This window comes from Nelusetta ayraudi, unplaced genomic scaffold, assembly GCF_046127955.1.
Source record: "Nelusetta ayraudi isolate G7.1 ecotype Tasmania unplaced genomic scaffold, CSIRO-AGI_Nayr_v1 ptg000001l, whole genome shotgun sequence".
Taxonomy (NCBI): domain Eukaryota; kingdom Metazoa; phylum Chordata; class Actinopteri; order Tetraodontiformes; family Monacanthidae; genus Nelusetta; species Nelusetta ayraudi.
In genome coordinates this window covers 270173-294357 of record NW_027466051.1, presented here as the reverse complement: position 1 = coordinate 294357, position 24185 = coordinate 270173, and the positions used below count along the sequence as shown (strand labels likewise).

The 24185-nt window shown below is 44.3% G+C and overlaps 2 protein-coding genes across 6 annotated transcripts in view; both read right to left on the bottom strand.

The window, feature by feature from the left end:
• pomgnt1 (protein O-linked mannose N-acetylglucosaminyltransferase 1 (beta 1,2-)) overlaps positions 1-6338 on the bottom strand; it is a 29706-nt gene extending 23368 nt beyond the window's left edge. The window contains exons 1-3 of the mRNA XM_076030487.1: positions 5773-6338; positions 1050-1161; positions 578-693 (exon numbers count right to left, since the gene is read on the bottom strand). Of these exons, the coding sequence (XP_075886602.1) occupies positions 578-693; positions 1050-1161; positions 5773-5892 (348 nt within the window). The 5' untranslated portion in view covers positions 5893-6338. The remainder of the gene's footprint in view (positions 1-577; positions 694-1049; positions 1162-5772) is intronic.
• Positions 6339-12709: 6371 nt separating this feature from the next.
• enox1 (ecto-NOX disulfide-thiol exchanger 1) overlaps positions 12710-24185 on the bottom strand; it is a 52214-nt gene continuing 40738 nt past the window's right edge. For 3 of the 5 annotated variants that reach the window (XM_076027875.1, XM_076028519.1, XM_076026337.1), the window contains exons 8-16: positions 22950-23056; positions 21924-22050; positions 21625-21812; positions 21130-21237; positions 20310-20360; positions 15479-15584; positions 14757-14842; positions 12952-14554; positions 12712-12881 (exon numbers count right to left, since the gene is read on the bottom strand). In XM_076027875.1, the coding sequence (XP_075883990.1) occupies positions 14423-14554; positions 14757-14842; positions 15479-15584; positions 20310-20360; positions 21130-21237; positions 21625-21812; positions 21924-22050; positions 22950-23056 (905 nt within the window). In that variant the 3' untranslated portion in view covers positions 12712-12881; positions 12952-14422. Of the gene's footprint in view, positions 12882-12951; positions 14555-14756; positions 14843-15478; positions 15585-20309; positions 20361-21129; positions 21238-21624; positions 21813-21923; positions 22051-22949; positions 23057-24185 lie in introns of all 5 variants that reach the window. The other 2 variants (XM_076029321.1, XM_076027133.1) reach the window with 2 other exon arrangements.

Genomic DNA, 24185 nt, shown 5'->3' with positions numbered 1-24185 from the left:
TTTGCGCTTTACTGCCCCTAGTGGTTAAAAATGCACTGATGCGATCACAATGGCACGCTTGAGACGCATGTTAATGCCATGTGCGAACAGATGCTTCAAGATGCGTACTTCGTGATACGATCCTCCAAAACAGTTACAAGTGACTAAGTGCAAACAGGGCCTCACACACACACAGATGACCATTCACACGTCTGCTGCAGGGGGAGAGGCAAGTGTAGAGACGGGGGGGGGGGGTGAGAAAAAGGAGGGCAAGGTCTGTTATGTCCAAACGTAAATGAATAGCGCCACCTATAGAGCCAAAAACAGCTTAAACAAATAATAAAAAAAATATTGAGAAAAGAGTGGTGTCCAATTAAAATAATTTGATGATCCAAAAATGTCATAATCAAATTTCTGTTCACATCTGACCCTAACCCCATTTTCACCCCTTTAACCGTGAGCAGTTTTGATGAAATTCGGCAAGCCGATAAAGTTGATTGTATCTTTGGAAATAAATGTAATGAGAAAAAAGTTGATGCGTTCAGCTCAATACTTATTTTCCCCGTTGTAAATGAACCAGAACATCGATCGAACTCACAGTGGTGCCGTCCACGGCCACGTAGACCTTGGAGCGGCTGGAGTAGACCTCGATGTCAAGGACCTTACGGCCGCTGGCTTGCCTGCGAGGGGTCTCCATGTTGGGAACGACATCCTCTACCAGGAGAAGAAGACACCATCAGGGTTAGAGGAAGAGGAGGTGGAGGAAGAGAAGGTGAAAGAGAAGGGGTAGTGGAGGAAGAAGAGAAGAGGGGGAGAAAGTGAAGGAGGAGCAGGAGGATTAAAATGAGCAGCAGGAGGAGGATGAGGGGCGAAGGAGGAAGAGGAGAAAAGGGGGAGAAAGTAGAGGAGGAGGAGGAAAGAGGAGCAGCAGGAGGAGGAAGAAGTGGAGGAGGAGAGGAGGATTAGAGGGAGTAACAGGAGGAAGTGTTGGAAGAGGGAGAAGAAGAGGAGGAGGATGAGAGGTCAGAGCAGAGCCAGATTGAGAACCCCCCCCCAACACACACACACACCGTATTCCTGCACCGCCGCTGCTGCTTCTTCTTCCGTGGCCACTTTTCTGGTGTCCAGGATGAGTTTGATGTTGACAATGACGGTCACCACCAGGAAGAGCACAGCGCCAGCCTGTGGCAGGAACGACACACAGCGATTCAGTTGAAAAAAAAACACATACGTGAGGCTGATCCTGTCCGAGATTCAATCCGGGACTGGAACGTAATGAAGCTTATTTTAAAAAAGAGCCCAAAAAAACCACAAGCAATGCAAGACTGTTTCTCCAGCCAGAGTTTTAAATCTGAAGGTGTGAACTGTGACCCAGTTCTTCGACCGTCTGTGGTCGAAGGACTGTGCTCCTCAAGTTTTTAACCTTTCTCCCAATATTCTATTTTTAATAGAATAGAATAGAATAAAATGGGCAATAAAACACTTATTTATATCAGTATTATGTGGATAACTGTAAATAATCCAAATGTAAACATGTAAATATCTTGTTTTTTCCCGACTTACTCTATAAATATTTTACTTTTACAGTATTTCATTTTTATTTCTTTTTAATTAATATATTTTTTTAATTCTCTTTGCACTACGTTTAGTTGCTGTAATTATTCAAAAAGCTCCTCAAAATGGGCTTCATAAAGGCATTCTATTCTATTCTTAACTGGTGGGTCGTCCTGTTCGGTTCGTTACACAACGGCAAACAATGGTGTTTCGATACATTTCGACCAGTCACAAAAGTTTATCAAATTGCGCATGTTGCACAATTATATCCACACAAGAGGCGAGACTAGTGGTGTTTTTGACGACCCGCGGGTCCCGCAGCCCCAGCCGCAACCCACTGTTATTAAATAGACCAATATGGGAAAATAATAATAATAATAATAATAATAATAATAATAATAATAATAATAATAATAATAATAATAATGCCCCTATTTATTTCACTAATTATATGATCTGCGATTTAAATCGATTTATCACCACCGTACTTAAAATCAGTACTCGGGCCATGACTATCACACAAACTGAAAATAGGGTTTCAAAAAAGTAGATGGTTCACACAGTTTGAACTGCTTTGTTACGAACAGACATTAGAAATAAGCTGAATGTTGAGATTGTATCAAAGTCTTTTATGTGAATATATTTTCACACAACAATCAATAACGTGCAGGATGGATGCCTTTCACAAAGGAATTAATCAATATAGCTGAAAACAACAAGCGATCCTGTTTCATAGCCTACTCTACGCAAGCTACGCGGCCAGTACGCAGTTGTTGTGAATGGGTTGCGCAATGGTACTGCCTGCAGGTACGTTGATTACGGTTTTGAACGCAAACTCTGGAAACAAACGTGAATCTACGTCGAAGATAAAGAAACATTCCACATCAATTCAAAACTATTTGATTGTCAAAGACACGACAATTCTGTATTTTAAGGGACAGTTGACAACTCCAATGGGCACCACATGTCTTGCAATATAAATCGGGAATGCATCTGTGATTGCTTTCCATCTGGCCCCTTTCTTGTATTACGGTGTACAGTTCCATGACGGTGGGTTGTTTTTTTGGTGGTGGCGCTTGGACTGCTGCGGTCTTGTTCATTGCGTAGGGAGCAACACTTTACCCACTCGGCAGCATGCATCTATTTGAGGTGCTGCGATACTAGTGATGCAAGTTCTCATGGCCAAAACCAATAACTGATAAGTTCATATTTTTATATTTAATACAATCTCCATATAATCTGCAGTTTGTGCAGGATGCAGCGATGGAAAGCTGATATTTTAGTTGATCTGGCCTATCTATTTTTTGCTCTTCAAATATGTATTTTTTTCATGTCATCACAGAAATATAACGGAGCAAAAAACTCAATTTTAAGAAAAAAGTGCAACCCTTGAATTGTTAAACAGAACAATGGCTTATCTGTAAAGGCATATAAAATTATATGCATTGACATATGTCAACCTCAATTACAAAAGGGTTATCAATACATAAAACAAAGTGCATCCTCAAACATAAAGTGAATGAACAACCAAAAGTTTACTTAATTGAGAATGAATGACTTGACTGCATCAGGAGGAGTGTAACGTGACTCAGGCTTGGGTTCTGCTAATAAGGTGACGTATGACATAGCCAGCGCGTCATGGCTTGTTTTGGGGTTCCTCAGCCTGCAAACGTTTACCGTTTCATTAATTTATCGGATCTTTTAATCGGAAAAATGTACGTATTGGACCGATAAATAATTATGTCATTTCCCCCCAAATCGGTCAATATTTTATCGTTCCAATAAATATCAGGCATCCCTATGCAATATATTGGTAGTACTGCTACCTTTGGTTGCAATAGCTTTCAAACACAATTTACAGCAGGGTTGTTGTTTGTTCTGTGTCTGACTCCACAAACCCGGACCAATTCCATGCAGCCGAAGACACGTAGCCTCTCTTTGGAACAAACTCCTGTCTTTTCGCCGCCATGCTGTCTTGTCACGGTGGTGACGTCGGAGCCCACTCTGAACTACGGGAGCGCAGCACAGAGCGTTGGTGGCGCATTTCAATCAAACATTGATTTTCATTACAAAAAAAAAATTCAACCTTAACTAAAAACTTGAATTAATTGATAAAATCGATGTATCGCCCAGCCATACTTTGAACACGTTTTTTTTTTTTATCATTATTATTATTATAATTATTCCATCAAAAATGTCGTAGTAAACAGCCTTAATAGGCTAATGTCACTTCCAAGTGCGTGAAACAACGAACAGAATGCTGTAACGTTGGTGTACTCGTAAATAACCAGACATTGTTATTGGGTTAACAGCGGGTTTTAATGTTGCTTCCTTTTCTCTTTGAACTCCTCGGCCAGAACCAGAGACTAGACGTGTCTCATCAATCCCAAAAAACTCCCATAGCTCCATGTGTACACACCTTTCCCGGGAACACTAGATATATAAGATAGAAGATGCATACCGAACCGTCTGAAAAATCTACTGTTGCATCCCTAATATATAAGGAGGAAATGGGAGGAAATGTTGGACATTTATTTAAAGCTATTATACAAATTTTCGGGCCTTTGTATTTGATTTCTGGCCCTTCCAAAGCAGCAACACACAATTAACCGCACTGAAAACTTTGCAGAATTGTGTCTCACGCTGCTCGCTTCCTCGTATTTCCTGCATCCCGCGAAAACGCTCTGTTTTGCTTCACTCCAGTCCCGGCCTCCTCCGTGTACGCCTCCCGCCCAGCCCACTCCACTGTGATTGGTCACACTCTTGGTCGCTGCTGAGCCACACTTCCTCAGTTTGCTGGGGCGGAATTTGAGAGTAAACAGCAAACGTTACGAAACCGTCACAATTTAAATACTTACATCCAGCTTTGTACGGGCCCAGCGCGGGCTGAGTTACGGCCACAAGGCGGACGGAAGGTCCCTGAATGTTTTTCGGGCCTTCCGTGTCCCCGGTAATATATTTCACTTTTTGTACAGACCATTCTTTTGTTTTGTATTTTTGCGAGACATTTTAATAGGGCTTAGAATGATTTCGTTTCATACTGTTGACTTGTATCAAAACACTGTCCTAGCAGAGAAAATATGTACGCTGAAACGATCACTTCAGTCATAGAGTCGCTTATTATTAGACAAGAATATCTGCACAACTTAAGTCCACACCAAGCACAAAGAAGGAAGAGCTCTATACAACCCATGTTACCATGCTGGCAGCGTGAACATCGCTATAAGGAGTCAAACTTGCGAGTCAAAATCGCTGCCTCTTCAGTTTCGCTGCCAGCGAACACAACACACACATAACAAGCAGAGCACGGAGTTAGCGGTGGTGGCTCACAGTTCATCAACACGATTCCGCAGTTGGGTCCTCAGCTTTGTTTGTTATTGATGTTTTTTTGGTTTTGTTTTGTTTTTATTTTAAATATTATTGTTGTTATCGTCCGTGTGTTCTTTGCTCTTCTTGCGAGTGTGTAGTTTATTGTTACTGTCGTTTGATGATCGGCTTGCCATTAAATGGAACACACATATTGTTTGTTATTATTAATATTTTATTATCAGAACAAACGTGGGTACCTGGCACTGACGCTATCGGAATGAGTCTACACAACGTTCCAAGCACGACAACGTTACGTGACATTTCTGGTGATAAAATACGCGACTTCGAAGAAATAATTTACCAACAGGCAGCGCCGAGGATGGCAAGATGAACTCACTTCCTGATTTTGACATCTGCTGTAGCTAGGACAACTACAGATGCGAGTAAACAAAGGTAGCCAGTTAACATAGTAGCAAGTTGAACCGACACACCGGCACGCATTGACGCCAATGCCATCCCAATGTTTAAAAAAAAACTGTGAAACAGAGTGTTAAGAACCATGCCCAACAACTTGCAGGGCTCACGTCCAAATGCATGAACCTCATTATTTGACGATTTTGCATCGTTTGACATTAGGGTTCAACATTGTAACAGTATTTAGAGATCAGAAAAGTGGAAAAGCATCATAGGTGCCCTTTAATAATTCCAATCATCTTATTTAATAGACATGATTTTTTTTTTTTTTTCATAGGGAATAAACTGGGTCGCAACTTCATGATAAGGGGGTGATAACAGGTGGGACTCCACCAGGTGAGAACCACTGGAACAGATAACTGTACGCAGTAACTTTAACTTTGAAAGTGTCCGTCAGACAGAAGGGTAGCGGTCTGGTGTCAGTCGTCGCGCTTGGTGGTTTTTTGTTTTTGGTACCTGACAGGTGCGGCGCAGCGTCCTCCGGTTGGTCAGCTTGTACTTCCAGGTGAGGTACAGGCTCCTCTGCTGGCGGGGTACGAACGGTTTAGCCCGTGGGTTGGGGGTCCACGTCTCCATATCGGTCGCCGACGCGGAGCTCAGCGTCTCCTCCGCCCGCCGCCCTCCTCCACCTCCTGCCGTCGGGGCATACACACTTCCGCACTGGCGGGTGTCACATCGCCGCGGAAGCCCGACACGGCCCGGTTCGCGGTGGCTGGCAGTGAGCTAAACTGGACCTGATGGCTAACGACAGCTAAGCCTAACTGTTTACATCCGCCTGCTGCTCCCCGGCTCGCTGTGCCGAAATAAACCCACTGCAGTTTCTCGTTTTGCCCCCTTCCTCTCCTCTTAAACAGTGGCAAAGTTCTTAGACCAAAGAGTCCAAAGTGTCGGGGGGTGGGAGGGATCACGTCATGATTTTAACGGTGCAGTTTGCAGTCAAAACCCGGCGGTGTCGTCCACGGTTGCTGCTGCTGCTGCCGCTGCCATGCACAAGGCAGACTCCTGTCGCGGGACTTTGACGTCATCAATCGCGCCTCGACCTATAAAGGCTGTTTCTGGCAAGGCGCCTATGTGACGGATGTGACGTCAGAAGGATTCAGTCCCAACCTCAAGAGTTTTTTTTTTTTTTTTTCATGAAATTTTATTCAAAACTTTAAATCGGAGTACAAAGAGAATTACGCCAGGGGGTACATAAAGAGTTTACAAGAAAAAAGAAAAAGGAAGGGAGAGAAGTGCAATATTTACATAATCATGAGAGTTTACAAAAAAAATGTTTAGATCGTCACAAATGTTCAGGGTCTTAATTGCTTTTTTGTTTCTCGAAAACCTGATGGAGATCATGTATTGTCTGAGCTCTCCACTGAGAGCAGAGAAAGAGGGTTTTTTTTCCCTAGTATATTTACATTTATGTATATGAAATTTTGCTATCAAGATGATTCAATTGATAATGAAAGTTATATTCTTATTATTATTTTCCAGTCTGAAGAGCCCAAACAGTACATCACTCCAAAATAAAACAAAGTCACTATAGATATTGTTGGCTATAAAGTCACAGATATCATTCCAAAATGTCTGCACATAGGGGCAGTGCCAAAATAAATGGGTTACAGTTTCAGTACCTTCAGAGCAAAAAGTACAATTTATGACCACATCTTTTTTGCATATTTTAACAATGCGTTCATTGGAGGGATAAACTCTATGTATTAATTTAAAAGAAATTTCTTTAACCTTATTAGTTAACAGGTATCTGTTGGGGAGGAGCCAGACTTTCTTCCAGTCTGTCTGTTCTACGTATTTGCTCCAATATGAAATCACATATGGAACTGTGGTAATGTCCCTTTTAAATAGGAGTCTAATTAATTTGTTGTTCATACCAAGGTTGCTAGTCAAGCAAGCTTTGCCAACAGAGGTGTCTGATAATGATAACAGGGGAAGATATTGAGTTTCCATTTTTGGTTGATATCTGAATAACATGCACACACCAGATGGTATCGCTGCAAACACTTTAGCAAAGTCTGCAGGCGAAACAGGTATTTTATACACAGATAAAAACTCATTATAAGAATAAAGAAGACCATCTCTGTTGAACAGCTGTGCAACATGAACAATGTTATTAGCAAACCAGTTTTCAATGAAAAGAGACTTATGTTTAAATAAAATGTCCTTGTTCAAAATATAGTAGTTAGGAGGCGAAAAATTGTGCTTGAAGATAAGGGACCATGTGAGGAAGGCTTGTCGGTGAAATGCTGACATTTTAACTGGTACTTTGTCAATATTGTAGTTACAGACTAAAAAGAAGTGCAATCCACTCAGTTTGGACAGAATATGAGCAGGGATAATGTTCAAAATAGCGTTGGGTTTTCTGAAAAATTGTTTCAACCAGTTAATCTTAAAGGTTTTATTTAAAGTGCAAAAATCAAGATAATTAAAATCAGCAGATTCATAATCATTTATCAGAACAGATTTTCTAATGTGGTGAGTTTTGTTCTTCCACAGAAAGTTAAAAAGTAGTTTGTCTCTCTGAGTAATACTTTTTTTGTCCACATAGAGAGAGAGAAAGAGAGAGAGACAGAGAGAGAGAGAGAGAGAGAGAGAAGCATATGTTAATTGTGATAATCCTTCTGCCTTTGATAATAAAACTCTACCTCTGAGAGAAAGATCTCGTAGCAGCCATAGGTTCAACCTTTTTTGTGTTCTTTGTATGATAGGGTCAGAATTTGTTAAAGATCTCTTTTTTTGGTCCTTTGTGATTCCTAAGTAAACAACTTGATCTTTGACTGGGATTCCATAGATAGATGGATTTGCGTAATTCTTAATTTGTATAATTTCACATTTATTCATATTGAGACATAAACCTGAGGCCTTGGAGAATTCAGCTATGGCGTTTATAGCAATTAGATCTTGGTTTTCATCCCTAAGAAAGAGGGTGGTGTCGTCTGCCAGTTGGGTGATGGTAAGTTCTCTGCCTATGGTATTAACTCATGTAATGGAAAAGTATTCTTGTGTTAACTCCTCTAACCTCGCTTGATTTGATGTGATCAGCCAAGAGTTGAGCCACCAGTAAAAAAAGGTATGGTGATGGAAATGTTGAATCTAGGGGACATGCCTCCTGTTAGTTTAATTGAGCTGTTACTTTTGTGGTATAGGTTATTGATAGCTGAGAAAAAGTAGTTGCCAAAGCCAAATTTCTTAAGAGATTGTAAAATGAAGGGATGCTCGACAGTATCAAACGCTTTATAGAAGTCTAGAAACAATATGCAACCACCATTCTCTACAAACTCTGGATAATCCAGTATGTCTAGGACTAGCCTGACATTATTTGCAATATGTCTCTTGTTCATAAAGCCTGATTGTGTTTCCTCTATTATGGAATCTAAAACCAATCTTAGTCTTGATGCCAGTAAATGAGCTAATATTCTGTAATCATTGTTCAGAAGGGAGATCGGACGCCAATTGTCTAGAAGTAGATTATCTTTTTTTGGATTAGGTATTAACACGGTAATACCTTGGGTTAGAGTGGTGGGAGGAGATTGGTTATTAATACATTCTATAAAAACTTTAAGTAAAAAAGGGGTCAACTCATCAATAAAAGATTTATAAAACTCTGTTAGTCCATCTGACCCTGGAGATTTATTGTTTTTGAGTTGATTTATAGATTGCTGTATTTCTTGAGGAGATATAGACTTGTCACAGGATTCTTTATCTGCTTTGCTTATAGTTTTAACCCTCAGTGAGTTTAAAACGTTATCAGCTACAGTTTGGCAGAATCTAGCGCTATACAGGTCTTTATAAAAGTTAGATCAAAAGTCTGCTATTTTATGATAGTCTTCTGTAACAGCTCCATCAATGAATAGTTTACTAATATTATTAATTGTATGGTGATGTTTTTCAAGACTAAAAAAATAGTGAGTATTTTGTTCCCTTCTTCTAACCATTTAGACCGAGATCGGATAAAAGCACCCTTTGCTTTTTGGCAATATAATTCATCAAGTTTAGCTTGTGAAGAGGCTAGCTCTTCTTTTTCTTCCTCTGTTAAGGACTCAGGGTCTTTGCTTGATAGGTTAGTTATGCTCAATATAGTTTCCAATTCAATAGCTCTCCTGGCTTTGACAGCTTGTGCACCAGTTTTTCTTAAGAATGCACCTATCTCATATTTAAGGAGTTCCCAGTTAGTCCCAAAAGTGTTTTCAATATTTGCTTTGGACCAGTAAAATGAGATCAAGTTCCTAATCTTTTTTTTATTTTCATTGTTATCTAGTAAAGAGCAGTTAAGCTTCCAGTAACTAGACCTAGTGAGAGGTGTTGAACCATTGGAGGTGTTAATAGAGATATAAATAGCTTTGTGGTCGGTTAAAGGTGTTGGGCAGATGCAGACATCAATATTATATTGGTCTAGACTCTTAGATATAAGCCAAAAGTCTAAACGAGACTGTCTAGTACCAGACTTATTACTCCATGTGTACATTCTGTTATTAGGACTCTTCTCTCTCCATATATCAATCAGATTGAACCTTTCCATGAAGTCAGTTAGCATTGAATCTGCTCTGAGTTGCTGTGAGGGGGGTGACTTGTCGAGACTATTATCCAAAATATTATTGAAATCTCCCCCTAGTAATAGAAATGCATTGGGGAATTTTTTCAGCCAAGACACCAGAATATGATCTAGTTCTAGTATTAGAGTTTCATTATCCTTTATGGTATTGTAGCCATACACATTAGCGATAATATAAACTGATCCATTGAATTCCACAGTTTGGCTTATATAGTGACCATTAGGGTCACATTCAGTGGTCCGGATATTACCTTTAAATCTGTCATTTAAAGTGGCTACTCCAGCAGACCGCTCTGTTCCATGGGAGAGCCATAAAGTGTTACCCCATTGCGCTCTCCAAAAGTTAATACTGTCCACAGTAGAGTGAGATTCTTGAAGAAAGAAAAGATCAGATTTCAACTGTTTAGCAAAAAGAAATAATGCCTTTCTCTTAATGTTATTACGTAGCCCCCTGGCGTTTAGTGAGACAAGTGAAAACATGAATGAAGAAATAGAACAATATATAACACAGAAAAACTAACCAAAACTTAGATTTGTTTTGGAAAAAATGTTGTATAGAAGTGTTAAAGTACAAAGAGTCGTCGAGATCAGCACCATATTCGGATAACCTGGGCGTAACAGTTTAAGGAAAATAGAACCAATAGTAGGAAAAAATAGCGTTACCTCCTTGAAATTAAAAATAAATAAAAAAAATAAAGGTATCTTTAAAAGTGCACATTTCACTCAAAGATTAGGGTCAAAATCTAACCGGTAAAAAGAAAAAGAGAAGAAGAACTAAACAAAGTCACTCAACACAATCACACACAACCGCTAAACCTCTGTTGACCAGTTGGCATATTACCTGAGATTCGTGGTACAGGGAATGGCATTGAACATGAGAGATCACAGGCATCTCGAACATGACAGGAGCAAGACACTTATTCAAAACTAGGCTTCATAACTTTACCAGATTAAGGGAGAATTTCTGTTCCATTGATATAACCCTTGCTTCCTACAAAGTAGGCTGTTTTCCCTTCCTCCCGAGCTTTCTTCATGCTGGGCCATAGCTTTTGTCTGTTTTCTCTTTTTTCCTCTTGAGTCAGGTCTTCTGTGAAGCGCAGGCCCTCGTGCTGTTTTTTGCTGCTTTCCAGACTGCATCCCTGAATCTTCGTGCGGTGAATCTCATTATAACTCCTCAGGGTTTCGTGTTATCTTGACGAGGTCTTCCAACTCGATGCGCGACATCAATGGTGTCAGGAAGCTTCGTCTTTTCCTCCGGTAGAATCGCCAGGCATACTCTGATTACTTGGTCCACACATTCTCCTCCCTTGTTTCTTTCAGACCGTGGAGCCGTAAATTCCACCGCCGACTGTAGCGTTCCAGTTCAGAAACCCGACTTGAAATCTTCAGAGCGGAGATTTCTGTTCCTTCCAGTCTTCCTTCGATGTGTGTCACTTTTTTATCCAGAGCCTTGATCTCTCCGCGGACAGATTCCATCATTCTTTCGAGGGCATCGCTTCTGCTGTTGATGAGGTCAGCCAGGGAGCGAAAGGCATCATCAGACCCAGGCACATGTTCTTTACGCGGTTGGATTATGGACGTTTTTTTCGGGAGAGGTGGTTTAGTTGGAGTAATCGTTAAAGGTGGGAAATCCTCCTCATAATTCGGCTGTAAACTGCAGTCCATGCCGACATAGTCATGGTCGCTACCTGCAGAAACAGACACACCATCCACAGATGGGCATCAAACCATGCTGCCACTTCACGCAACGTCCACATTTGTGGACATTGTACAGTTGTAGTTAATAGAGTCCCAGGGTGTGGGCCATCAGGCGGTGGAGATATAATGATAAATATCACACTTTAACTGGGTCCAAGAAATTGAACTGGTGCTCAAAATACTTTATCACTCTCACTTGTTTTCCCTCCTCGACTTCGGCCGCGCTACTCGATGATGACTAATGAGACAAATTCTGTGCAGCTGCAGTAGAATAAATTATTCTGTCTATCCAGCAGAGATAAACAATCACTGTCATCATTCCAGACTGACAGTGCCACCTGGCTGTCACTTTTCTCTGCATTCGTGATGATGTTTGGGTGTTTGAGTGTGAGGAGGAGATACGAAAGAAGAACCAGGCGACGAATCTCACTTTTGTTCCACAACAAGCTGACATTAATTCAGAGGAAAGCTCTGTTTGTGTCTAAGACTCTGACACCTGTCAGCCAGGTGGCCTTTACATCCTTCGACTCCGCCCACTGGACACTCAGCTGTACCCCGCTCATGTAAATCGTGTCAGTTAATATATCACAGAGGCAGCCAGGGTCAGCAAGGCCTTCTCTGCTAGCTTAACCATACTTAGAAAAGTACTATTTCCCGTAATTATGATAATTAAGTTTTTCTCCGTAGTCTGTGTTTTTTTCACATCATATAATATCCACTTGGTTGCATTGCTTCCATTGTTGTCTATTATGGTATTATTCTTATCCAATCATATCTCAGCTAGCTTGTGTTGTCACATTCCATGAAATCTGCCTTAAGTCAGCAGAATCAATGTAGCAGGCTCCTGTCCGCTGTAAGTGAACAGACCACAGTTAGTTGCGATAGCCATACACATCTTGAGTCAGTGATGCCAACCCCAGAACTGGCTTCACCCTGCACTTCACATGTTGCCACCACAGCGAACCCACGACTGCTGGAAGGAGAATATGAAGATTTAGTTGCTGAATCATCAGCAATTTAAAATGTAAATGTACTAAACAAAAAATGAAGGGAACAATAAAACAATACATCCTATATATCAATTAAGGAAATGTTTCATTTGAAAATAATCTTTATTAATCACACAGTGAAATGTGTTGAGAACAAAATAACATAAAAATGATTCATGTAAAATTATATTACTATCCCATGGGGTTCTGGATTTGGAATCTTACTCAAAATAAAAGTGGAATACAGGCTGATCCAACTTCAGTGAAAATTCCACAGGACAAGTCAAAATGAGGCTCAGTAGTGTGTGTGGCCTCCTTGTGTCTAACTTCCTACAACACCTGGGCATGTTTCGGATGAGATTTGCCATTTTTGTCTCCTGAGGGATCCTGAGGGACTCGGATTAAAGCATCAGTCAGCTCCTGGACAGTCTGTGGTGCAACGTGGCGTTGGGGTATGGAATGAGACATGATGTCCCAGATGTGCTCAATTGGATTCAGGTCTGGGGATCAGGCAGGCCAGTCCATAGCATCACTGCCTTCATTATGCAGGAACTGCCAACACACGTCAGCCGCATGAGGCCTGGCATAGTCATGCATCAGAAGGACCCCCGGGCCCACTGCACCAGCATATGGTCTCAAAATGGGTCTGAGGATCATATCCTGGTACCTAACGGCAGTCAAGGTACCTCTGGCTAGCACAAGGAGAGCTGTGTGACCCTCCAAAGAAATGCCTCCCCATTACGGACCCACTGACAAACGGGTCATGCTGGATGATGTTGCAGGCAGCGTAACATTCTCCATGGCGTCTCCAGACTCTGTCATGTCGGTACTCAGTGTGAACCTGCTTGCATCCTTAAAGAGCTCAGGGCACCAATGGCGAATTTACCAATCTTGATGTTCTCTGGAAAATGCCAATCACGCTGAAGTGTGACTGACTTGGAGTTACATTGTGTTGCATTAGTATTCCCTTTATTTTTTTGAGCGGTATACGTACATGCATTGGCGCATTGGCACAGCAGCTGCTGCCAACATGTTTAATTGTTTAATAATTTAATAGTTCAATGGTTTGTTTCGTTATCATCTTGTTGGTCTCTCATACAAATTGGTGACAATGTGCAGTTTATTGGACAAGTTTGCACAAGAGCTAAAGCTCACAGAGAACTGTTTGTTGGACTGATTAAAACTTAGTCGAGGAATCTCTTAAAATCCCATTTTTTGTAAGTTCTGACAGTATCAGTGTCGTCAGTCACTTGGTCTTAACTATAATAATGCTCTATTTTCAGAGTAATATGAGGTCTATCAATTTACAGTGGACTAAATATGATGTCACTGATGGCCTAGGTGTGAAATTGCGTCCCTTTTGCTCTTTGCTGAAAAAACAATCATGTCAGCATGAAGAAAATTTTCATCTCATTAAATAAAAAACCCAACAGCTGCTGACAACAAATTTATTGTGACTAGAAAAAGAGGTTTTAAGAAACAGAGTAATCAAACAAAAAAGGAAGAAAAAACAGGCAAGAAAGAAGTCACCTCCAGTGACTTTGGCAACCCTCAGAGACATCACGCAGAGAGGAAGGAACGCAGTCGGCAGCTTCTTCTGCTGTGTCTAATAAATCCATTCAATTATTGAGGAAAGTTCGTCTTCCTCTTCAAGCACCGCCCACTGTAGGAAGTTCACGTCTGTCCATCCTGACGACTTAGCTCACCGCAGACACTGAGAGCCTCACGCTTCGACCATCCAGATTAAACCAGATTTGAAAAAAAACAAAAAAAACAAAAAAACTGCTGGCCCAAAAAGGTGAAGAACGTTGGTACCATCAATTCTAGAGAAGAACCCAGTCCAGTTTGTGTGTGTGTTCTCCTGACGTCACACTGAGCCCATGCTGTCAAAGCCGCAGAACTTCCACCGTTTCTCCAAAGTGGCGCCGACGCCGCTCAGCTCCTGCCGGAACATGTTGGGGAGACGGAGCATCAGACGCTCCAGGTGGACAGCCGACACCTGCGACACAGAGCGTTAGCATCACTTGTTAGCCTCTGGCTAACTGTGAAAGCAGGCTTTTGGACGACTTTATATCCGGAGAGAGAGTTGGTGCATTGAAAATAGAAGTAAAAAAAAAAAATACTTATTTTTATGAAAGCAGTTGGTTTCTGATTTTTATTTTGTGGGATTTTTTTTTAGTTCACGTGCTGGTGTTTACTACCTGCGGGTCCAACCTCTGAATGTAGGACCACAGATACTCCAGGTTGGCCCCGAACGGATGAACATGGAGGAAGGTTGAAATGATGCCTGCAGAGAAGAAGAAGAAGAAGAAGAAGGAGGAGTCAGAGCTCAGGCAGCCATGGCATTATCATGTCCCGCCCCTTTAGATTGTCACAGCTGAAAGAAGCGATGAATCCGACCAGGGGGCAGAGCTAAATCTGTCTGGCCGAGCAGTCAATCAGCTTCCTCCTTCCTCCAGAGCTGCACAGGAATAAACCAGCTGCATGAAAAGCAGTGTGTGTTTGAGTGAGAGAAAGAGCGCAATAGAGAGAGTGAGAGAGAGAGAGAGCGATAGAGAGAGAGAGCTAGAAGATGGTGCAGATGTCTGTGACGCCACCTGTCTGCTGTGTGTGTTACGTACACCAGGACCTCATGCTATCTGAACCAAACACTCAAGGTGCAGAAGATCATCATCATCATCATCATCATCATCATCATCATCATCATCATCATCATCATCCCTCCGCCATCCAAAGAGAGAAATGTTGTAATAATAATAATAATAATAATAATAATAATAATAACAAATAAATAAATAAAGTGAGCACCAGCACCACCAGGGACACTAAAGCAGGAGCTGCTGCCCCACACCGGAAAAAAAAAATGCCCCGTCCCCCCCCTCCTTTTGTGGTCTGTACAGCTTCCTGATTGGCTGATATTTACCCAACAGCAACGCCTCCTTCTCTGAGGCCACAGCCCCCCTGGCGATGACCTCACTCCTCTTCCTCCTCCTGCTGTGGTGGAGTGAAGGTACACAACCGTTGAGCACCTGGACACACACACACACACACACACACACACACACACACACACACACACACACACACACACACACAGCAGCAGAGAGTGAGCAGTGGCTTTAGTTCTTCTACTGAGAAAGTGTTATCCAGCTGGTTAAGGTGGAGGACACAACTTTTCCACCATAGTGTGTTGTTGTGTGGTTTTGTTGTTGAGCTGTATATCTGGGGATGTCAAACTCAAATACCCAGTGGGCCAAATTGTAAAACTTGGACAAAGTCGCGGGCCAACATTGATATTTACTGAAAAAAAAGGTCTTCCACCACTTAATATGGACCAAGCAAAGCTTAATAGTATACAATAAACAACTTCATATTACACATATGCAAAATCAAATTTCAAATTGAAAACACTCATAAAAATAAATGAAATGTAAATAAAAAATAATTGCTTTTTTAAATTTGCACCCGGCGACACGGTGGTGCAGTGGTTAGTGCTGCCGCCTCACAGTGAGAAGGTCGTGGGTTCGATTCCGGGGCCCGGACCTAGGACCTTTCTGTGTGGAGTTTGCATGTTCTCCCTGTGTCTGCGTGGGTTCTCTCCGGGTTCTCCGGCTTCCTCCCACAGTCCAAAAACTTGCATGTGAGGTCAATTGAACATTCTAAATTGTCCGTAGGTGTGCATGTGAGTGTGAATGGTTGTTTTTCTCTATGTGGCCCTGCGATGACCTGCTGACTTGTCCAGCATGTACCCTGCCTTTGCCCTAAGACAGCTGGGATAGGCTCCAGCAGACCCCCGTGACCCTGAATTGGAATAAGCGGGTATAGAAGATGAATGAATGAAATTTGCACCCTTCTGATTTAAAATTAAACAGTAACCTTTTTCCATCCACCCATCTTCTGCCACTTTATTTGGAGTCAGGTCATGAGGGCAAAGTTTCAGCAGAGACACCCAGACTTCCCTGGCTCCAGTCACCTCCTTGGGCGGGACCCAAGGCATTCCCAAGGCAGCCGAGAGACTTAGGGGTAGATCCTCAAAGAAGGGCGCGCAGCGCTAAAATGCGGCACGTTTTGCGGCGAGATTACGGCCGCAATCTGCGCCACAGATGCGGGGATCCACAAAGGTTTTTGCGCTAATGACATGCAGGCGCAAACACGCCCACACTTGCGGCACCTGAAACAGGTGCGAATGTTGCGGTCTGGCAACCTGAGAACAGTTTGCGCCAAAGGTTGTTCGTGAGTGCATGTGTTTGACAGCGAAACTCTGCGAGGATAAACGCGCTCCTGTGCGCGCCTGGCATTACGATGCCTCCTCCGTCTACCAAGACTGCTTCCACAATGGAAAGAAAGTCAAGACACAAGACGCGTTAGTCACCAACACCTGAGTACCATTTGTATTTTTCATAGCCTATCTAAAATATTGGCATATATACTGTAGTCTGTGCCTATCTATATATAAGATTTGGGGAGCCACATATATATTTCAGGCTTTTCAGAGAGGAAAGTTTCACTCAGAAGCCAGAAACACTCGGACAGACAGAAGCTGCGCCTGGTTTTGGCTTTGCGGTGTTTGCGTCTGTCAAAGTGCGTGCGGACACGAGTGTAAACTCTTTCTGGATCTGCCGCTGTCTGAATGAGGCATATTTGCATAGAAGGGGGGGGTGTCATTTTGCGCATGTTGACTCATTTAAATACATTCAAATGAGCCTGGCGCAACCCTGCCGCTACCTGCGCCTCGGCGCATTTTGCGACGATTTTCACATTTGCGTCCTCTCTGTGGATCGGAATCACCGTTTTTGGCGCTATTTACACGGATTTTCTGCCGCAAAAGCCACGCAAACGCTTTGTGGATCCACCCCTTAGTCCCTCCAATGTGTCCTGGGTCTTCCTCGGGGCCTCGTCCCGGTGGGACATGCCCGGAAGACCTCTCCAAGGAGGAGTCCAGGAGGCATCCAAAACAGATGCCCAAGCAACTTCAACTGGCTCCTCTTGATGTGGAGGAGCAGCGACTCTGCTCCAAGCTCCTCTGGGGTAACTCCTCACTCTGTCCCTAAGGATGCGCCTAGCCACCCTGCGGAGGAAACTCATTTCGGCCTCTTCTATCTGCAATCTCGTTCTTTCATTACCCAAAAGCCCATGATCATAGGTGAGGGTCGGAGCGTAGATCAACCGGTAAATCGAGAGCTTCGCCTTCCGGGTTAGCTCCTTATTCACTACAACAGATCGGTACAGCAATTGCATCACTGCAGACGTCGCACCGATCCGCCCGTCGATCTCATGTTCCATCTTTCCCTCACTCGTGTACAAGACCCTGAGGTACTTGAACTCCTCCACCTGAGGCAGGGTCTCTCCACTGGCCCAGAGAGGGCAAGCCACTTTTTCCGGTCGACAACCATGGCCAGGGACTTAGGGCTGCTAACATGACCACATCATCTGCAATAAGCAGAGACACAATCATGTGGTTTCTGGAGTGTGGAGCTGGTCCAGTGTTCCGCGACCCAGACGGTTGTTCCTCCTGAATTTGAGGTTCCACTATCAGCCGTATCCTACTCTCCAGCACCATGGAGTAGACTTTACCGAGGAGGCTGAGTAGTGTGATCCCCTATAATTAGAGCACCCTGTCCAGTCCCCTTTCTTGAAAAGAGGAACCGCCAAGCAATATTACAGGGACGTGTCACCCAGGACAGTCCCTTTACATCCAAACACTTGAGGTATTCGGGGCAGATCTCATCCACCCTGGAGCCTTACCACTGTGGAGCTTTCTGACCACCTCTGTGACTTCAGCTTGGATAATGGACGAGTCTTCCCTCAAGTCCCCTGCCTCCGCTCCCTCAGTGGAAGACATGACAGTGGGATTAAGGAGATCCTTGAAATATTCCTTCCACCACCGAACAACATCCCCAGTCGAAGTCAACAGCTCCCCACCCGCACAATTGTTGCCACTAATGACAACTTTGTACAGCTGAAGTATTGCACTGTCCAACTCCATGTCTTTCAGAAACAGCAAGAAATCACACAGCTTTCCTCTGTTGCTCTGCAAGTCCTGGTTTGAATATAGGACTTGAACTTCAGACCTCAGTCTCCCTGAATCAAAGCCATAACTTTTTAGGACACTCATATTATCTGCCATTGTGCGCAGCTTGCTGGTAGCTAGCTCGCTAGCTATTGCGCGAAGCTCGTGTGAAGTGTGACTGTCTGTGAGTGCTTTGTGACGGGGGAGAGGCTCATCAGCTCCCGCTGTGTCAGAAGTCAGAGTCTCCAAACACAAACAGCTACAGTCTCCAAAAACACCAGAAACAGATGCTAGAATTGCCGCTAGACGTTTTTAACAAAGACATAGTCGCTAAGAGGATCAGTAGAGTCTCCGGATGAACACAAAACAACGGAATGAAAAACATGAAAAGTGCTTCGGCGGATGTTTATAATTCAAGATCGCTGATTCGCTCATTTCACTGTCAATCAAAAAGGGATTCAGCCTCAAACAGATCATCCAATCATCATGCAGAAGCCGAGTGTCCAGGCCAGCCGAGGCCAGCCCACTGCTCCATAGACCCCCAGAGACGCTGAGCGTCTAAAGGGCGGGACAAAGCCCAGCATTTATCCAATGACCGTCGAGTTTCGCTGCAGTGGGACAACCCACTCTACGCTTCCCCATTGAATTCAATAGATGCTCAGCGTCTACACCAGGCATGGCCAAACTATGGCCCGCGGGCCACATCCGGCCCGCTGCATGTCTCTGTCCGGCCCGCTTGAAGGCAGTCATAAATCCCACCCCCCCCAACGAAACTTTGGCTGCACGTAACTATGCCGACACGATAGCGTGCTTCCGCCCCCCTACACGGTCTAAGCACTGTGACGCTGCAGGGATGAATGAGAAGGAAGTTGCGTCACTGTCAGTTACCTGCGATAAGCAGCTGATTCTGAACAAAAGATGAACGTGTTATATTGCATATTTAGTCAATGAAATGTACACACAACAGTACATATTTGACCACTTATTTTCTGACATCTTAGGGGAAGCTGAGCTTCCCTTGCAGTCTTAGAGCAATCGCCTCTGATGGAGAACATGGTCCACTCGTACTAAATGTCTCCAACCTCCCCTGGGATCTAGGAGAAGCTTTCCCGGGGGTGGGAGTGCGAGACTGCACTGACACAGGGCTCAACCAGACGTTCCCAACAGAGCCTCACAATACGCTTGGACCTGCCGAGTCTCTCCGGTCACCTCACACGCCAGCGGACCAACTCACCACCAGGTAGTGATCAGTTGACAGATCAGCCCCTCTCTTCATACGAGTGTTTTTCCACGGGCTAATAATACATCTAAAAATAAAAGAGCAATAATACACCAATTTATCAATAATAATGTCCATCAATGAATGTGCAGTCATTCAAGCCCATGTCTTGGAGTCGCAAAAAAAGTTCATACAGAAAACCTAATTTATAGTTAGCAGAGAATTCTGGGATTTGTAGTATTAGTGGTTCATGTGCTGTATAATACCAGCAGTGGGTCCTGTGGCCCACAAGGCAAATTTGGACCGCGGGCCAGAGTTTTACATCCATGGTGTATCTGATAAGTTTTGAGGGAACTGGGAGAGAACCGGGCTGGACTGGTCCAGTGTTCTGACTGACAGTTTGTGTTGAGTTTATTCTGGTACTGAGGTGCCGTCAGTGGTGACACCTGCTGGTGAGAGGAGGGTTGAACAACACAAGTTGACAACAGTGAGTCTGGAGGCTGCAAAGTGCTTCCAGGTCTTTACCTGGTTCTGCAGCTCCGCAGGGGGCCCCTCCGAGTCGCCGCCGCCGCTGAGCTACACACACACACCCAACACAACACAACGTGCGATTAGTCAAACATATGAAGAGGGACGAGGGGCTGCAACAGAGGAGCACTTGTTTTCTCTGCAGCCGCCGCCTGACAGCTCCACAGGGGAGAAAAGTGGGACGGATCATCGCTGCAGAGCTGCTGATATCATGAAAGATTCACGAGCCCATCACACACACACACACACACACACACACACACACACACACACACACACCCATGAATACATTACACACACACACATACTCACTCACATCATACATACACACACACGAGCACATAACACACACACACATAGTCACACCACAGATGAACAATCACATCACACACACACATAATCACATCTTACACACACGATCACATCTCACAAACACACACAATCACATCATACACACACAATCACATCATACACACACACAATCACATCACACGCACATCACACACACACACACACACACGATCACATCATACACACACAAGCATGTGTCACACACACACACACACACACACACACACACACACACACACAATCACATCACGCTCAAACACAATCACATCACATCACACACACACACACACACACACACACACACACACACACACACACACACACACAATCACAACACAGGACGGCAAATTGCTGCCTCTATTAGAGCTTCTCCCTAACTGTCCTGTCCTGTATGGGGCATGTGTGGTATGTGTGTGTGTGTGTGTGATGTGATTGTGTGTAATTGTGTGTATGATGTGATACACACCTTGTCTCGCAGGTTAAGCATCTCCCCCTTCAGGAACTGATGCTCCTTCCTGGCCTGCTCTAGCTCCGCATCTTTACTGCTCAGCTTCTCCTGCAGGCAGAGGAGTTGCTGCAGTGGAGACAGAGAGAGATATTTTTTGATTTTTCAACACTTCTTTATTACATCAGTTTGGGTTGAATCAGTTCAATTCTGTAGAGCAGAATTATTATTATTTTCTTCTTCTTCTTCTTCTTCTTCTTGTTATTATTATTATTATTATTATTATTATTATTATTATTATAACAACAACAATCAACAACAAACAATAATAATAATAACAATAATAATAATAATGTAATTTATAGAAATTTACAAGTAAAAGTTAATTGATTGATTGTGTGTGAGCTTCACTGCAACAGTAGCCACACAAAGAGAACAGAGAGCGGGAAGATGACTCCTCCCACTTCCTGTCCCCCGCCGCACATCCCAAGCCCCACCCTCCCTAGCCCTGCCCACCTGCTGGGTGCTGTGCAAGCTCTGCTGGAGATTCTGGACCTGCTGAATGTGCTGGACCTGTTGGGGGTCGTGACCCCGCTGGGCCCCCTCCTTCCTCAGCAGCTCCACTTCATTCCTGTAGGCCTCCAGCTGCCAGCGCAGCGAGTCGTTCTCCTCCAGCAGGCTCTGCTGCTGCTGCTGCTTGCCGCCTGCACAGCAATCAGACACAAACACACACACACACGCCTGGTGGTGACACCCTCGAGACGGTGGGTGTCGGGGTGGGGGGGGGTTGCAGTGGGGGGGGCATGGCCTCTCACCGTCCTCACCGCTCCATCGCCTCCTCTTGCAGGGCTTCTCCTCCTCCTCCAGGTCTTCGTCTGACATCTCCATCTCCTCCTCTCTCCTGCTGCCCATCACCTCCTCACTATAGGCGCTCCTTAACTCCTGCACCAACACACACACACACACACACACACGCGCACGTCACAGAGATTTGGCGTAGCAGCTAGTTGCCTCCATAACCTCTCTTAGAATTAAAGCTGTTTCCATAGCCTTCCTTAGCTTTTATGCTAAGCTAAGAGAAGGTGCTAAGCTAACAGAAGGCAGAGTATGTTTGAAGACCTGATCCTATGACAGGAAGTGCACACGCACGCATGCACACACACACACACTGGCTGACCTGACAGGAAGGTCAGTCTGATCTAAAGGTTTTTGGTCTCCAGTGAAATAAGCTGATTGATTGTTTTCTTGACTTTAAAGCAAGGCTCTGTTTGAATTTGACAGACAGCAAAACAAACAAACCAACAAATAAACTCCTCTGAACTCTGAAGGAAGTCAGTCAGTAACTGGCTCAGCATCCAACCGTCTGAAGCAATGCGGTCTGTGACACAAGTGGACCAACTTCCACCTCCTTCTTCTTCTTATGTTTCCCAAGATGATTACTTTCAGTTACAGCCAAGCAAAAGACATCTGGTAGTTTTCTTTCACCAGCTGAAAGACTTCAGTGACTGTTAACTGGCTGTCTGATCGGTCGATTTAGCCGTCCTGCTGCACATGCACAAGCACAGCACAAAAAGTGGAACAGCCTGCTGGTGCTGCCTACTCATCAGGGCTGTGGGTGGAACAAAGTATTGTGAAGTTACAAAAAATGTCCAAATGAATTTCATACATTTTTATCGCAAAGGAAGTAATTTCACAAGTCCCGCCCCCTCTACTCAATTTATCTTCCAATTTATTATTGATCACAGATTGAACTGTTGCCGTCGTAACAGCTGAACAGCCGGGAGCTGCCAGAGGCAGCAGCAGCAGGAAGGGGAGGAGCCAAGACAGGAAGTAGTACCAACCTCGCACTGTTTTCGCCAAATGTCAATGTTCTTGCGTTGTGCTTTTGAGAAATGGTCCCACGCCTTTTGCCTGGTGGCGGCGGCGAAAACGCCGATGATCTGCTCGACTTTGGGGTGAGTAGGGAGGGAGTGGGGATGGGAGGGGAAGGCAAAGGAGAAGGGGGAGGAGGACGGGGAGTAGGAGGGGAAGGCAAAGGAGAAGGGGGAGGAGGACGGGGAGCAGGAGGGGAAGGGGGGAAGAGTGGAGGGGAGGAAGGGGGGCGGAGGGGGACGGAGGGGGGAAAGAGCAGGGGTAAGGGGAGGAGGAGGACGGAGGAGGGAGAGGAGCACGGGGAGGAAGAAGAGGGAGGAAGAGGAGTAGGGGGGAGGGGAGGAGCAGGGAAGGAAGGGGGAGGAGCAGGAGGAGCAGGGTTGAGATAAAACAACGTGTTTATGCTAGAGGCTGCCAGAACACTCACACATTTACTCACCTTTACAGTCAGTGAGGAAGTTCCTGCTGGCTGAACACTGAGCTACGGGGGTCACGCTTGCAGACGGCAGGAGGAGGACAAAACTGGTCTGATTTGTGTTCTTTTTTACAGCAACACTGAGTTTCTGGTGGTTCCACATCAGATGTGACACTTTGATTTGAGTCTTTTAGTTCCACTGAATAATTCATATGACTCATGTGATGAGTGAGCGAAAGCGACATCAGCCGTCACACCAGTGAGTCACTGACTTGATTTGATTTCATGTAAGACGGCTTAAGTTCTGAGGGAGTCATGTGACTCCTATGCAGTCATGTGACCCCCTCCACTTTCATCTGGTTGCTACTTACATCAGCTGTAGCATCAATTCCTGTACGACTGACTTTCCCAGCATGCTTTTCTCTGAACAGGAAGTAGCGTTCACAGTTGGTACTCACCAGCTGCCAGGCCGCTGCCCACTCATCAGGGTGACGCCCATCTCTGAACTCATCAAAGGACTGAGCCAAAACAAGCTGCTGATGATGAGGTCATAAAGGGCTCTGGCCCTGGAGTGTTGAGGGTTTGACACACGGCGCCGCTGACTTGGACCACGTTATAAAATTGAGCCATACTGCCAACAGCCACCAGGGGGCAGTTTCTGGTAAGACTGGCACCAACTAGATGTTAAAGTTGATGTCGTTTCCTGCTCTCTACATCTGCTGCAGCTTAACCACTTGGCACTAATGCCAAGTTCACACTGGACCCGGAAGCGCTGCAGTCCTCTAGTTCA